Source organism: Bombina bombina, chromosome 6 (genome assembly GCF_027579735.1).
Source record: "Bombina bombina isolate aBomBom1 chromosome 6, aBomBom1.pri, whole genome shotgun sequence".
Lineage (NCBI taxonomy): Eukaryota > Metazoa > Chordata > Amphibia > Anura > Bombinatoridae > Bombina > Bombina bombina.
Genome location: NC_069504.1, coordinates 813,111,589 through 813,129,254, shown reverse-complemented (window position 1 = coordinate 813,129,254; position 17,666 = coordinate 813,111,589). Strand labels below are relative to the sequence as shown.

General features: G+C 41.7%; 1 protein-coding gene across 2 annotated transcripts in view; it reads left to right on the top strand.

Annotated features, from left to right (window-relative positions):
- The window catches only part of RFX1 (regulatory factor X1), a 183,939-nt gene that overhangs the window by 99,566 nt on the left and 66,707 nt on the right, over window positions 1-17,666 (top strand). For both annotated transcript variants that reach the window (XM_053718169.1, XM_053718170.1), the window contains one exon: window positions 5,568-5,662. In XM_053718169.1, the coding sequence (XP_053574144.1) occupies window positions 5,568-5,662 (95 nt within the window). The remainder of the gene's footprint in view (window positions 1-5,567; window positions 5,663-17,666) is intronic.

The window sequence follows — 17,666 nt, the reverse complement described above, 5'->3', positions numbered from 1 at the left end:
ATTTAGGCTATTCCTTACAAGGGGAGGACCCTGTTCGGGCCTGACTTGAAGGAGATTATTTCTGTCATCACGGGAGGTAAGAGTCATTCCTTCCCTCGGGATGAGAAATCCAATCAGAGGGGGCGACAGAGTATTTTTCGTGCCTTTCTAAACTTTCAGGGAACCCCCCCCTTCCCCTTCTTCTACACAGGAAGGTAACTATTTGCATGCCAAATCTACCTGGAGTACAAACCAGTCTTGGAACAAGGAAATCCAAGAAGCCTGCTGCTGCTCCCTAGTTGGCATGAAGGGTTAGCCTCCGATCCGGGACCAGATCTAGTAGGGGGTAGACTGTCTCTTTTCAACCAGGCTTGGATAAGAGATGTTCAGGATCCCTGGGCATTAGAAATAGCGTCTCAGGGATACAAGCTGTAATTCGAAAATTCTTCCCCCAGAGGAAGGTTTTTTTCTTTTTCGATTGTCTGTAGACCAGATAAGAGAGAGGTGTTCTTACGCTGTGTAAGAAACCTCTCTTCCATGGGAGTACTTGGTCCCATTCCAATTCGGGAATAGGGACAGAGGTTTTATTATAAATCTGTTCGTGGTTCCCAAATAAAGGAGGGAACTTTTGGACCTAAGAGTCTGAAGGATGCATATCTCATGTTCCTATCCACAAAGATCGTCACAAGTTCCTGAGGTTTGCCTTTCTAGACAAACATTTTCAGTTCGTGGCTCTGCCTTTCGGTCTGGCCACGACACCCTGTATTTTCACATAGGTTCTGTGGGCTCTGCTGGCGGTTCTAAGACCGCGGGGCATTGCAATGGCATCTTATCTGGATGATATTCTGATCCAGGTGTCGTCTTATCAGCCGGCAATGTTTCATACCGACATTGTTCTGTCCTTCCTGAGGATTCATGGGTGGAAGGTAATTCTGGAAAAGAGTTCGCTAGTTCCACAGTCTAGGGTTCCTTTCTTGTGAACTCTAATCTACTCTCTATCCATGGAAATCTTTTTGACGGAGGTGAGAAAATTAAAGATTCTGAACACATGCCGCGCCCTTCAGACCAATCCTCGGCCGTTAGTGGCTCAGTGCATGGAGGTCATCGAATTGATGGTAGCGGCGATGAACATCTTTCCGTTTGCTCGGGTTCATCTCAGGCCTCTGCTACTGAACATGCTCAGACAGTGGAATGGAGATTATACAAATTTGTCTCCTCAAATAAAGCTATATCGGAATACAAGGGGCTCTCTTCTATGGTGGTTGTCGCTGGATCATCTATCCCAGGGGACATGCTTCCGCCAGCCTGGTAGGATGGGGAGCTGTCTGGAACTCCCTGAGGGCCTAGGGTGTATGGACTCGAACGGAGTCTCTCCTTCCCATCAATATCCTAAAGTTGAGAGCAATATTTAATGCGCTTCAAGCTTGGCCTCAGTTGGCTTCGGCTACTTTCCTCAGATTCCAGTCGGATAACACTATGACTGTAGCTTGCATTTCTCATCAGGGGACAAGGAGTTCCTTGGCGAAGACAGATGTAGCCACGATAATTCAGTGGGCGGAATCTCACTCTTGTTATCTGTCGGCGATCCATATCCCAGATGTGGAAAACTGGGAAGCGGATTTTCTGTGTAGATAGACATTTCATCCGGGAGAATGGGATCTTCATCCGGAGGTATTTGCCAATCTGATTATCAGTTGGGGCAGGCCGGAATTGGATCTTATGGCTTCTCGTCAGAATGCCAAGCTTTTGAGATACGGGTCCAGGTCCAGGGATCCCCAGGCCGAGCAGATAGATGCCTTGGCAGTACCTTGGTCTTTCAGACTAACTTATGTGTTTCCTCCATTTGCTCTCCTTCCCCGGGTGATTGTTCGAGTCAAATGGGAGAGGGCTTCGGTTATCCTCTTCGTCTTGCATGGCCTCGCAGGACTTGGTATGCCGATCTGGTGGACATGTCATCTCAGCCACCGTGGAAGCTTCCATTGGGGAAAGACCTTCTCATTCAGGGACCCTTCAATCATCCGAATCTAGTTTCTCTGCAGCTAACTGCTTGGAGATTATCTAAGCGAGGGTTTTCTGATTCGGTCATGGATACTTTGATCCAGGCACGTCAGCCTGTTACTTGAAAGATTTACCATAAATATGGCGTAAATATCTTTATTGGTGCGAATCCAAGGGCTACTCATGGAGTAGTGTTAGGATTCCCGATTTTGTCTTTTCTCCAAGTAGGATTGGAGACAGGGTTGTCAGCAAGTTCCTTAAGGGGACAGATTTCTGCCTTATCTATTTTGTTACTCTAGCGTTTGGCAGATGTTTCAATCTTTTTGTCAGGCTCTGACTAGACTCAGGCCTGTGTTTAGATCAATTGCTCCTCCTTGGAGTTTGAATTTAGTTCTTAGAGTTCTTCAAGGGGTTCTGTTTGGACCCATGCATTCCATAGATATTAAGTTATCTTGGAAATTTTTGTTTTTTGGTTGCTATTTCTTCTGCTCGCAGAGTATCTGAGCTTTCGGCTTACAATGTGAATCTCCTTATCTTGTTTTTCATTCAGATAAGGTAGTGTTACGTGCCAAACCTGTTTTTTTTCATAAGATTTTTTCAAATAAAAATATTACTCAGGAAATCGTTGTTCCTTTCTTGTGTCCTAATCCTTCTTCTAAGAAGGAGCGTCTGTTACATATTTTGGACGTAGTCCGTGCTTTGAAGTTCTACTTGCACGCAACTAAAGACTTTCTTCAGTCTTCTTCTCTGTTTGTAATTTTCTTTTTGGCTGAGGGGTTTCATCCGCTTTGCATATGAGACTGCTGGACAGCAGCCTCCTGTAAGAGTTACGGCTCATTCCACTGGGGCTGTTGCTTCCTCATGGGCATTCAAAAATGAGGTTTCTGTAGAACAGCTTTACAAGACTGCTCCTTGGTCTTCTCTCACATTTTTTCCAGATTTTACAAATTTGATACTTTTGCCTCAAATGAGGCTGTTTTTGGTAGACAAGTTCTTCAAGCAGTGGTGCCTTCCGTTTAGGTTTCCTGTCTTGTCCCTCCCGTTTCATCCGTGTACTATAGCTTTGGTATTGTATCCCACAAGTAAGGATGAAATCCGTGAACTCGTATCTTGTAAAAGAAAAGGAAATTTATTCTTACCTGATAAATTTGTTTCTTTTACGATACGATGAGTCCACGGCCCGCCCTGTTCTCTGACACAGGTTATTACATTTTTGTTAAACTTCAGTCACCTCTGCTCCTTGGCTTTTCCTTTCTCTTCCTAATTTCGGTCGAATGACTGGGTTGGGAGGGAAGGGAGGAGCTATTTATACAGCTCTGCTGTGGAGCTCTTTGTCTCCTCCTGCTGACCAGGAGGCGTAATCCCACAAGTAAGGATGAAATCCGTGGACTCATCGTATCGTAAAAGAAACAAATTTATCAGGTAAGAATAAATTTCCTTTTTTTGCATGCTCCTACAGCCCTGCAAGCCTTTGTGACGGCCGACATACAAGGTACGGCCCCCATAACAAAGGGGTCAAAACATGTAACAACGCCTCAGTTTTTCTCACACTTTACATTAGAAATAAAATGTAAAACTCAACAAGCTTTTGTATCTTGGCTCCATTAATATGCCAGGTCCTGATTTCATGTATTGTGCCAAACAAACTGTACTGATTCTGTTAAAATAATCACAACACTTTTGTAGCTAAATATTAATTCTTTAAGTTTTCAGTACCTCTACCTTGTGCATAAATGTATTTAATTCCTTTTGAGATGTTTGCGTGGCCACTTCTATTAATGCATATATTATTATCTTGGTAGGGGATGTAGATCTGCCAAGCATATTTGTTTTTCTTTGTGATGAAAGCTCCTCTAGATAGAGATTCCATTTCAGACATATTTATTCCCCTTTTTTAATCTAAAATTTTGTTTCTGAAATCTATGCACTTTTTGTGGTCGATTTATTAAAGGCTTTCGCCAGCCTTCGAGCCCCTACGACTGCAGCATCTCATAAGAGATCCTGCAGTCCGTATTTATGAAGCAGCTCTCTTCACACCGCTTCTTCTGTGGCGAATTTCAATCTCCCCGGTCTCTTCCGACCGGGGAGTCTGACAGCTCCTGCCCGCGCAGCAGGGGGCCTTACACAAGAGTGCAAAATTGAGTTCTTGTGCAATGCTGAATTCCGGCAGCGGAATTCAGCCCGCCTGAGGTGAGCTAGTGCAAACAGGTCCTAGTATGTCCGCCGCAACTTGATAAATCGACCCCATTGTGTATGAACAGACTTTATCCATTCTGCTGCAGATGAGGATGTAGCTGTGAGGGCAGAATACATATGTATACATTTCAGTGTTAATCACAGAAACTTTTGCCAGCTGGGTGACATTCTGAAGTAGCTGGGAATGGGCAGTATAATACTTTTTAATATTATAAAATGTTCTGATATCCAAATCACAAATCAATTGTATAATTTAAAGGGCCATTATAATAAAAAAAATCTGTTAGAGCATCTTATTGTAAGACTATCGATCCTGCTGCACTGTTTGTTTAACACCTGAAATACTGCTCAGGACTCACAGTGCACAGCTGATCCAATCAGCAGTGCTAGTCGCACGACTCAGATGTGCAACTAGTGCTGCTGATTGTATCTGCAACATTTTCCACTCTGGACCAGCAGTGCACTGCGAGTCCCTAACGGTATTTATTTTGCTTGTTTAAGCCCATTGCAGGGGTTAAATACGCAGTGCTGCAGGGTCGGTAGTCTTAAAATGACATGCTCTAGTAGATTAAAGTATGACATTTTTAAATTTTAATGGCCCTTTAACATAAATTAATTTAATGATAACCTGTGCAATAAACATTGTACATGTTTAAAGGGATGGACATTTAAATGTGCATTTGAATATGATATAGAAGCATATTTGCAATATACTTCTATTAGCAAAAATGCTTCTAGTAAAAGAAGTGTTTTTTCTGTGGCATATGCACATATCCTGTAAGGGCCTGTGCACCAGTATTCAAACAATTACACACAACTACTGCAGTCATAAAACAAATGGTTGTAAAATATTTCCTTTGTTCAGAAACAGTAGGCATGCATAGCTTTGCCATTCTTTTTTGGCAATTAGAAGGCCGCTAATTGCAGCTGTACACTACACTTTTGAAATTCCTGACAGTGAAGGGATCAATCAGTCAGCTTGTAAGATTCATTTTTGCATTGTAGGGGTGCCCATAAACCTCCACACCCCCCCCCCCCAAGCGGTTACTCCCCCCCAACCCATAGTTTTCTGTAGTGTAAGGCCCTATCCCTCCCTCTTCCTTCTCTACTGGGCCGATCCACTTGCCTCCCCTCCTACCACTCCCACCAACGAAGGTTTGTTACAGAGCGTGATACAGACAGTGTCACTCTCAGTAAGGATCAACGATCTGACTTAATATGGTAAGGGAGCAGCAGTTGCGTGCAGCAACTGGGGAGGTGCAGGATTACACCTAGGTTTAATGCAAGGGCATTATTTATGTATTTTACTGAGCATCTTGGTGCCATTGTGTTTGATATGTGCGGAGTCCTTTTGTAACCTATACTCTTTGTTTGGCTTTCTGCATGCTTTTCAGGTGCAGCAACTGCAGCAGGTTCCTGTACAACATGTGTATCCCAGCCAGGTGCAGTATGTGGAAGGTGGAGATCCCAGTTACACTACAAGCACAATGTAAGGGCTTTTTGTGAGTACAATGTAAGTGGTGTGTGTTACATTTGGCAATCAATTCCAGGGCGGCATGTGTGGTTACAGTGTAGGTGGTATGTATGTGTATTTCTTTCATGGTATAAATAGGCAGCACAGCCTTAGGTGTGTAATGCTACACTTTTAGCGTAATACCAGGGCTTTATGTGTAGTTTTACACTAGGAGCAGAATAAAACGCCTTTGTTTCTAAGAGTTTTTGTTGGTGGTTATACACTGGGAGTACAATCTAATGGTTGTGTATGTAGAGTTACACTGGGGGAACAGTAAAGTCTGTGAATCTACTGTTACACAGGGAGCACAGTGTTAGAGCTGTGCATTTAGTATTACATTGGAAGCAAAGACTGTGTATGCAGTGTTTACACCTGGAGCGCAATATAACAGCTGTGTATGCAGTACTACAATGGGAGCACACCGTAACAGCTATGTATGTAGTACTACAGTGAGAGCACACTGTAACAGCTATGTATTTAGTACTACACTGGGAGCACACTGTAACAGCTATGTATGTAGTACTACAGTGGGAGCACACTGTAACAGCTATGTATGTAGTACTACACTGGGAGCACACTGTAATAGCTATAGCTATGTATGTAGTACTACAGTGGTAGCACACTGTAACAGCTGTATGTGTAGTACTACAGTGGGGGCACACTGTAACAGCTGTGTATATAGTACTACAATGGGAGCACACTGTAACAGCTAGGCATGTACTACTACAATGGGAGCATACTGTAACAGCTATCTATGTAGTACTACTGTGGAAGCACACTGTAACAGCTGTGTATGTAGTACTACAGTGGGACAGTGGGAGCACACTGTAACAGTTATGTATGTAGTACTACAGTGGGAGCACACTAACAGCTATATATGTAGTACTACAGTGGGACCACACTGTAACAGCTATGTATATAGTACTACAATGGGAGCACACTGTAACAGCTGTGTATGTAATACTACAATGGGAGCACATTGTAACGGCTATGTATGTAGTACTACAATGGTAGCACATTGTAACGGCTATGTATGTAGTATTACAAAGGGATTACATTGTAACTGCTATGTATGTAGTACTACAATGGGAGCACACTGTAACAGTTGTGTATGTAGTATACAATAGGAGCACACTGTAACAGCTGTGTATGTAGTACTACAATGGGAGCACACTGTAACAGTTGTGTATGTAGTATACAATGGGAGCACACTGTAACAGCTATGTATGTAGTACTACAATGGGAGCACAATGTAACAGCTATGTATGTAGTACTACAATGGGGGCACACTGTAACAGCTATGTATGCAGTACTACAATAGGAGCACACTAGCAGCTGTGTATGTAGTACTACAAAGGGAGGGCACTAACAGCTATGTATGTAGTACTACAATGGGAGCACACTGTAACAGCTATGTATGTAGTACTACAATGGGAGCACAATGTAACAGCTATGTATGTAGTACTACAATGGGAGCACACTGTAACAGCTACGTATGTACTACAGTGGGAGCACACTGTAACAGCTATTTATGTAGTACTACAGTGGAGCACACTGTAACATCTATTTATGTAGTTCTGCGATGGGAGCACATTTTAACAGCTGTGTATGTAGTACTACAGTGGGAGCACATTTGTAACACCTATGTATGTAGTACTACAATGGGAGCACACTATAACAGCTGTGTATAAAGCGCTACAAAGGGTGCACACTGTAACAGCTATGTATGTAGTACTACAGTGGGAGCACACTAACAGCTATGTATTTAGTACTACAATGGGAGCACAATGTAACAGCTATGTATGTAGTACTACAGTGGGGGCACACTAGCAGCTGTGTATGTAGTACTACAAAGGGAATGCACTAACAGCTGTGTATGTAGTACTACAATGGGAGCACACTGTAACAGTTGTGTATGTAGTATACAATGGGAGCACACTGTAACAGCTATGTATGTAGTACTACAATGGGAGCACAATGTAACAGCTATGTATGTAGTACTACAATGGGGGCACACTGTAACAGCTATGTATGTAGTACTACAATAGGAGCACACTAGCAGCTGTGTATGTAGTACTACAAAGGGAGGGCACTAACAGCTATGTATGTAGTACTACAGTGGAGCACACTGTAACATCTATTTATGTAGTTCTGCAATGGGAGCACATTATGGGGGGTAGTTATCAACGTGTCAACTTTTCCTGCCTTCGCCGGCCCAATACGCCCGCCTAAGCTCGCCTCACATCGCCGCCGCGGACCTGAAAAAATTTGTCTAAGTTATCAAGTAAATCTGTCAAAAAGCCGCGGGTCGATGAGCAGCGGACTGTGAGAGTTATCACTCATCCGATCTCGCTGCTCTTCGGCTGTTTGACAGCTTTCTTGCTAGCCTGTCACTAAGCACTCACACTAAACTACACTGTTCTACCCCCTATACCGGCGCCCCCGGAGCCCCCCGCAACTAAATAAAGTTACTAACCCCTAAACCGCCGCTCCTAGACCCTGCCGCAAGTCTTATAAATGTATTAACCCCTAAACCGCCGCTCCCGGACACCGCTGCCACCTACATTATACCTAGTAACCCCTATCCTGCCCCCCTATACCGTCGCCCTCTATAATAAAGTTATTAACCCCTATCCTGCTGATCCCGCACCTCGCCGCAAATAAATAAATAGTTTAACCCCTAAACCGCCGCTCCCTGACCCCGCCGCAACCTATAATAAACTTATTAACCCCTATCCTGCCCCCCCTACACCGTCGCCACCTATAATAAATTTATTAACCCCTATCCTGCCCCCCACTACACCGCCGCCACTGTAATAAATTTATTAACCCCTAAACCTAAGTCTAACACTAACCCTAACACCCCCCTAACTTAATTATTAATTAAATAAATCTAAATAATATTTCTATTATTAACTAAGTTAATCCTATTTAAAACGAAATACTTACCTATAAAATAAACCCTAATATAGCTACAATATAAATAATAATTATATTGTAGCTATCTTAGGATTTGTTTTTATTTTACAGGTACCTTTCAATTTATTTTAACTAGGTACAATAGCTATTAAATAGTTATTAACTATTTAATAGCTACCTAGATAAAATAAAGAGAAATGTACCTGTAAACTAAAAACTAACCTAAGTTACAATTACACCTAACACTACACTATCATTAAATAAATTATTCCTATTTAAAACTAAATACTTACCTGTAAAATAAACCCTAAGATAGCTGCAATGTAATTAATAATTACATTGTAGCTATCTTAGGATTTATATTTATTTTACAGGTAACTTTGTATTTATTTTAGCTAGTTAGAATAGTTATTAAATAGTTATTAACTATTTAATAACTACCTAGCTAAAAGAAATACACAATTACCTGTAAAATAAATCCTAACCTAAGTTACAATTAAACCTAACACTACACTATCATTAAATAAATTAAATAAATTACCTACAATTAAATACAATTACATAAACTAACTAAAGTACTAAAAATAAAAAAAGATAAGTTACAAAAAATAAAAAAAATAAGTTACAAACATTTAAAAAAATATTACAGCAATTTTAAGCTACTTACACCTAATCTAAGCCCCCTAATAAAATAACAAACCCCCCCCAAAATAAAAAAATGCCCTACCCTATTCTACATTAAAAAAAGTTCAAAGCTCTTTTACCTTACCAGCCCTTAAAAGGGCCTTTTGTGGGGGCATGCCCCAAAGAGTTCAGCTCTTTTGCCTGTAAAAGAAAAATACAACCCCCCCCAACATTAAAACCCACCACCCACATACCCCTAATCTAACCCAAACCCCCCTTAAAATAACCTAACACTAATCCCCTGAAGATCATCCTACCTTTAGTCGTCTTCACTCAGCCGAGCCACCGATGGAACTGAAGATGACATCCGGACCGGCAGAAGTGATCATCCAAGGGGCGCTGAAGAAATCTTCCATCCGATGAAGTGATCCTCCAAGCGGCGCTGAAGAAATCTTCCATCCGGGCGAGGTCATCTTCCAAGAGGCGCTGAAGAAGTCTTCTATCCGGGCGAGGTCATCTTCGAAGCCGGGTCTTGAATCTTCATCCCGCCGACGCGGAACATCCTTCTTTCCCGACGGACTACCGACGAATGAAGGCTCCTTTAAGGGACGTCATCCAAGATGGCGTCCCTTCAATTCCGATTGGCTGATAGGATTCTATCAGCCAATCGGAATTAAGGTAGGAAAAATCTGATTGGCTGATTGAATCAGCAAATCAGATTCAAGTTCAATCCGATTGGCTGATCCAGTCAGCCAATCAGATTGAGCTTGCATTCTATTGGCTGTTCCGATCAGCCAATAGAATGCGAGCTCAATCTGATTGGCTGACTGGATCAGCCAATCGGATTGAACTTGAATCTGATTGGCTGATTCAATCAGCCAATCAGATTTTTCCTACCTTAATTCCAATTGGCTGATAGAATCCTATCAGCCAATCGGAATTGAAGGGACGCCATCTTGGATGATGTCCCTTAAAGGAGCCTTCATTCGTCGGTAGTCCGTCGGGAAAGAAGGATGTTCCGCGTCGGCGGGATGAAGATTCAAGACCCGGCTTCGAAGATGACCTCGCCCGGATAGAAGACTTCTTCAGCGCCTCTTGGAAGATGACCTCGCCCGGATGGAAGACTTCTTCAGCGCCGCCTGGAGGATCACTTCATCGGATGGAAGATTTCTTCAGCGCCCCTTGGATGATCACTTCTGCCGGTCCGGATGTCATCTTCAGTTCCATCGGTGGCTCGGCTGAGTGAAGACGACTAAAGGTAGGATGATCTTCAGGGGATTAGTGTTAGGTTATTTTAAGGGGGGTTTGGGTTAGATTAGGGGTATGTGGGTGGTGGGTTTTAATGTTGGGGGGGGTTGTATTTTTCTTTTACAGGCAAAAGAGCTGAACTCTTTGGGGCATGCCCCCACAAAAGGCCCTTTTAAGGCTGGTAAAAGAGCTTTGAACTTTTTTAATGTAGAATAGGGTAGGGCATTTTTTTATTTTGGGGGGGTTTGTTATTTTATTAGGGGGCTTAGATTAGGTGTAAGTAGCTTAAAATTGTTGTAATATTTTTTTAAATGTTTGTAACTTATTTTTTTTATTTTTTGTAACTTAGCTTTTTTTATTTTTTGTACTTTAGTTAGTTTATGTAATTGTATTTAATTGTAGTTATTTGTAGGTAGTTTATTTAATTTATTTAATGATAGTGTAGTGTTAGGTTTAATTGTAACTTAGGTTAGGATTTATTTTACAGGTAATTTTGTATTTATTTTAGCTAGGTAGTTATTAAATAGTTAATAACTATTTAATAACTATTCTAACTAGCTAAAATAAATACAAAGTTACCTGTAAAATAAATATAAATCCTAAGATAGCTACAATGTAATTATTAATTATATTGTAGCTATCTTAGGGTTTATTTTACAGGTAAGTATTTAGTTTTAAATAGGAATAATTTATTAAAGTATAGTGTAGTGTTAGGTGTAATTGTAACTTAGGTTAGTTTTTAGTTTACAGGTACATTTCTCTTTATTTTAGCTAGGTAAGCTATTAAATAGTTAATAACTATTTACTAGCTATTGTACCTAGTTAAAATAAATTGAAAGGTACCTGTAAAATAAAAATAAATCCTAAGATAGCTACAATATAATTATTATTTATATTGTAGCTATATTAGGGTTTATTTTATAGGTAAGTATTTAGTTTTAAATAGGATTAACTTAGTTAATAATAGAAATATTATTTAGATTTATTTAATTAATATTTAAGTTAGGGGGGTGTTAGGGTTAGTGTTAGACTTAGGTTTAGGGGTTAATAATTTTATTACAGTGGCGGCGGTGTAGTGGGGGGCAGGATAGGGGTTAATAAATTTATTATAGGTGGCGACGGTGTAGGGGGGGCAGGATAGGGGTTAATAAATTTAATATAGGTTACGGCAGGGTCAGGGAGCGGCGGTTTAGGGGTTAATACACTTATTATAGTTGCGGCAGGGTCAGGGAGCGGCGGTTTAGGGGTTAATACACTTATTATAGTTGCGGCAGGGTCAGGGAGCAGCGGTTTAGGAGTTAATATGTATAGAGTTGCTTGTGGTGGGCTCCGGGAGCGGCGGTTTAGGGGGTAATACATTTATTTAGTTGCGGCGGTGTAGGGGGGACAGATTAGTGGTGTTTAGACTCGGGGTTCATGTTAGGGTGTTAGGTGTAGACAGCTCCCATAGAAATCAATGGGATGTCTGGCAGCAGCGAACTTGTACTTTCGCTATGGTCAGACTCCCATTGATTCCTATGGGATCCGCCGCCTCCAGGGTGGCGGATTGAAAACCAGGTACGCTGGGCCGTAAAAGTGCCGAGCGTACCTGCTAGTTTTTTGATAACTAGCAAAAGTAGTCAGATTGTGCCGTACTTGTGTGCGGAACATCTGGAGTGACGTAAGAATCGATCTGTGTCGGACGGAGTCCGGCGGATCGAAGTTTACGTCACAAAATTCTACTTTTGCCGGTCTGTAGCCTTTGATAACTAAGGCGAATCAGCCTCGCCACAAATACGCTGCGGAATTCCAGCATATTTGAGGTTGACGGCTTGATAACTACCCCCCTTTAACAGCTGTGTATGTAGTACTACAGTGGGAGCACATTTGTAACACCTATGTATGTAGTACTACAATAGGAGCACACTAGCAGCTGTGTATGTAGTACTACAAAGGGAGGGCACTAACAGCTATGTATGTAGTACTACAATGGGGGCACACTGTAACAGCTATGTATGTAGTACTACAATAGGAGCACACTAGCAGCTGTGTATGTAGTACTACAAAGGGAGGGCACTAACAGCTGTGTATGTAGTACTACAATGGGGGCACACTGTAACAGCTATGTATGTAGTACTACAATAGGAGCACACTAGCAACTGTGTATGTAGTACTACAAAGGGAGGGCACTAACAGCTATGTATGTAGTACTACAATGGGAGCACACTGTAACAGCTACGTATGTACTACAGTGGGAGCACACTGTAACAGCTATTTATGTAGTACTACAGTGGAGCACACTGTAACATCTATTTATGTAGTTCTGCAATGGGAGCACATTTTAACAGCTGTGTATGTAGTACTACAGTGGGAGCACATTTGTAACACCTATGTATGTAGTACTACAATGGGAGCACACTGTAACAGCTACGTATGTACTACAGTGGGAGCACACTGTAACAGCTATTTATGTAGTACTACAATGGGAGCACACTATAACAGCTGTGTATAAAGCGCTACAAAGGGTGCACACTGTAACAGCTATGTATGTGGTACTACAGTGGGAGCACACTAACAGCTATGTATTTAGTACTACAATGGGAGCACAATGTAACAGCTATGTATGTAGTACTACAGTGGGGGCACACTAGCAGCTGTGTATGTAGTACTACAAAGGGAATGCACTAACAGCTGTGTATGTAGTACTACAATGGGAGCACACTGTAACAGCTGTGTATGTAGTACTACAATGGGAGCACACTGTAACAGCTATTTATGTAGTACTTCAATGGGAGCACACTGTAATAGCTATAAATGTAGTACTACAGTTGGAGCACACTGTAAAAGCTATAAATGTAGTACAATGGGAGCACACTGTAACAGCTATGTATGTAGTACTACAATGGGAGCACAATATAACAGCTGTTTATGTAGTACTACAGTTGGAGCACAATGTAACAGCTATGTATGTAGTACTACAGAGGGGCACACTCGCAGCTGTGTATGTAGTACTACAGTGGGAGCATATTGTAACAGCTATGTATGTAGTACTACAATGGGAGCACATTGTAACAACTATGTATGTAGTACTACACTGGGAGCACAATATAACAGCTTTGTATGTAGTACTATGATGGGAGCACATTGTAACATCTATGTATGTAGTACTAAAGTGGGAGCACACTGTAATAGCTATGTATGTAGTACTACAGTGGGAGCACATTGTAGTGGGAGCACATTGTAACAGCTATGTATGTAGTACTACAATGGGAGCACACTGTAATAGCTATGTATGTAGTACTACAGTGGGAGCACATTGTAGTGGCAGCACATTGTAACAGCTATGTATGTAGTACTATAAAGTCACTATTGTGTAAGCACTAAATTACCAAAGTCCACCTCATATGATGCCAATGTTATTTATAGAAAATAAATGTGTCAAACTTGTACTGTTCAATGATGAAATTCTGAACAGAGTAGCACCTGCTGACTCACCCGGCTTCTTGTCGGTACTTTTTCTTCTTCAAAGTGATGCGGTATCTTGGGAGCGGCCCGTCCACGGGGGTACTCTTGTTCGAAGGAGTGTCTCTCCACCGGTGAAGTATCCTGAACTTCTCAAGACTAGCTCCCTGTCCGGTACTTTTTCTCCCCTCCTAGGCCCGCTCCTCACTGCACCGCTCCGCACTCGGCGTCTGACGTCACCTGCAAGTTCCCGACAGCTGGCCGATCTCTCTCTCTGAGATACTCCCACCTACACTGGTGGGCGTGTGGTGAATGCGTGCACTAGGTTCCGTTGTGCCTTAGGATCTTCCGTGCTTGCTCGATTTCTGAATCAACTGGATAAGTGGTAGTAAGCAGCACCGGAGACTTGCATGCACTTAAAAGAAATTCACTTTATTTAGGCAATTGGATCCTTTAACAAAGCGGTAGATGTGTGACAAACTGTGCCATAGAGTTGCACCCCATGAACCGTTGCTTACGCGTTTCAGCCCTTATGGCCGTAATCGTAGCTGCAGCTACGATTACGGCCATAAGGGCTGAAACGCGTAAGCAACGGTTCATGGGGTGCAACTCTATGGCACAGTTTGTCACACATCTACCGCTTTGTTAAAGGATCCAATTGCCTAAATAAAGTGAATTTCTTTTAAGTGCATACAAGTCTCCGGTGCTGCTTACTACCACTTATGTATGTAGTACTACAATGGGAGCACACTGTAACAGCTGTGTATGTAGTACTACAGTGGGAGCACACTGTAACAGCTGTGTATGTAATACTACAATGGGAGCACATTGTAACGGCTATGTATGTAGTACTACAATGGTAGCACATTGTAACGGCTATGTATGTAGTATTACAAAGGGATTACATTGTAACTGCTATGTATGTAGTACTACAATGGGAGCACACTGTAACAGTTGTGTATGTAGTATACAATAGGAACACACTGTAACAGCTGTGTATGTAGTACTACAATGGGAGCACACTGTAACAGTTGTGTATGTAGTATACAATGGCAGCACACTGTAACAGCTATGTATGTAGTACTACAATGGGAGCACAATGTAACAGCTATGTATGTAGTACTACAATGGGGGCACACTGTAACAGCTATGTATGTAGTACAACAATAGGAGCCCACTAGCAGCTGTGTATGTAGTACTACAAAGGGAGGGCACTAACAGCTATGTATGTAGTACTACAATGGGAGCACACTGTAACAGCTACGTATGTACTACAGTGGGAGCACACTGTAACAGCTATTTATGTAGTACTACAGTGGAGCACACTGTAACATCTATTTATGTAGTTCTGCAATGGGAGCATATTTTAACAGCTGTGTATGTAGTACTACAGTGGGAGCACATTTGTAACACCTATGTATGTAGTACTACAATGGGAGCACACTATAACAGCTGTGTATAAAGCGCTACAAAGGGTGCACACTGTAACAGCTATGTATGTAGTACTACAATGGGAGCACACTGTAACAGCTACGTATGTACTACAGTGGGAGCACACTGTAACAGCTATTTATGTAGTACTACAGTGGAGCACACTGTAACATCTATTTATGTAGTTCTGCAATGGGAGCATATTTTAACAGCTGTGTATGTAGTACTACAGTGGGAGCACATTTGTAACACCTATGTATGTAGTACTACAATGGGAGCACACTATAACAGCTGTGTATAAAGCGCTACAAAGGGTGCACACTGTAACAGCTATGTATGTAGTACTACAGTGGGAGCACACTAACAGCTATGTATTTAGTACTACAATGGGAGCACAATGTAACAGCTATGTATGTAGTAATACAATGGGAGCACACTGTAACAGCTGTGTATGTAGTACTACAATGGGAGCACACTGTAACAGCTATGTATGTAGTACTTCAATGGGAGCACACTGTAATAGCTATAAATGTAGTACTACAGTTGGAGCACACTGTAAAAGCTATAAATGTAGTACAATGGGAGCACACTGTAACAGCTATGTATGTAGTACTACAATGGGAGCACAATATAACAGCTGTTTATGTAGTACTACAGTTGGAGCACAATGTAACAGCTATGTATGTAGTACTACAGAGGGGCACACTAGCAGCTGTGTATGTAGTACTACAGTGGGAGCATATTGTAACAGCTATGTATGTAGTACTACAATGGGAGCACATTGTAACAACTATGTATGTAGTACTACACTGGGAGCACAATGTAACAGCTTTGTATGTAGTACTACGATGGGAGCACATTGTAACATCTATGTATGTAGTACTACAGTGGGAGCACACTGTAATAGCTATGTATGTAGTACTACAGTGGGAGCACATTGTAGTGGGAGCACATTGTAACAGCTATGTATGTAGTACTACAATGGGAGCACACTGTAACAGCTGTGTATGTAGTACTACAGTGGGAGCACACTGTAACAGCTGTGTATGTTATACTACAATGGGAGCACACTGTAACAGCCATGTAGGTAGTACTACAGTGGGAGCACACTGTAATAGCTATGTATGTAGTACTACAGTGGGAGCATACTGTAACAGCTATGTATGTAGTACTACAGTGGGAGCATATTCTAACAGCTATGTATGTAGTACTACATTGTAACAGCTATGTATGTAGTACTACAGTGGGAGCACATTGTAATAGCTATGTATGTAGTACTACAATGGGAGCAAACTATAACAGCTGTGTATAAAGCACTACAAAGGGAGCACACTGTAACAGGTATATATGTAGTACTACAATGGGAGCACACTGTAACAGCTGTGTATGTAGTACTACAATGGGAGCACACTGTAACAACTAAATATGTAGTACTACAATGGGAGCACACTGTAACAGCTGTGTATGTAGTACTACAGTGGGAGCACACTGTAACAGCTGTGTATGTTATACTACAATGGGAGCACACTGTAACAGCCATGTAGGTAGTACTACAGTGGGAGCACACTGTAACAGCTATGTATGTAGTACTACAGTGGGAGCATACTGTAACAGCTATGTATGTAGTACTACAGTGGGAGCATATTCTAACAGCTATGTATGTAGTACTACATTGTAACAGCTGTGTATGTAGTACTACAATGGGAGCACACTGTAACAACTAAATATGTAGTACTACAATGGGAGCACACTGTAACAGCTGTGTATGTACTACTGCAGTGGGAGCATATTCTAACAGCTATGTATGTAGCACTACATTTTAACAGCTATGTATGTAGTACTACAGTGGGAGCACACTGTAACAGCTGTGTATGTTATACTACAATGGGAGCACACTGTAAAAGCTATGTATGTAGTACTACAGTGGGAGCATACTGTAACAGCTATGTATGTAGTACTACAGTGGGAGCACACTATAAAGGTTTTGTGGGATAGTGTTACATTAGGATCAAACTGTAAATGTGGTGTATGTAGTATTAACCTGCAAAAACACAATGTATTTCCTGAGAATGTAGTGATATATAGAGAGCACAGTGTACAGACTGTGTATGTAGTGTTACATGGGGAGCACAGTGTACAGGCTGTGTATGTAGTGTTACATGGGGGCACAGTGTACAGGCTGTGTATGTAGTGTTACATGGGGGCACAGTGTACAGGCTGTGTATGTAGTGTTACATAAGGGGCACAGTATACAGACTGTGGATGTAGTGTTACATGGGGGGCACAGTGTACAGGCTGTGTATGTAGTGTTACATAA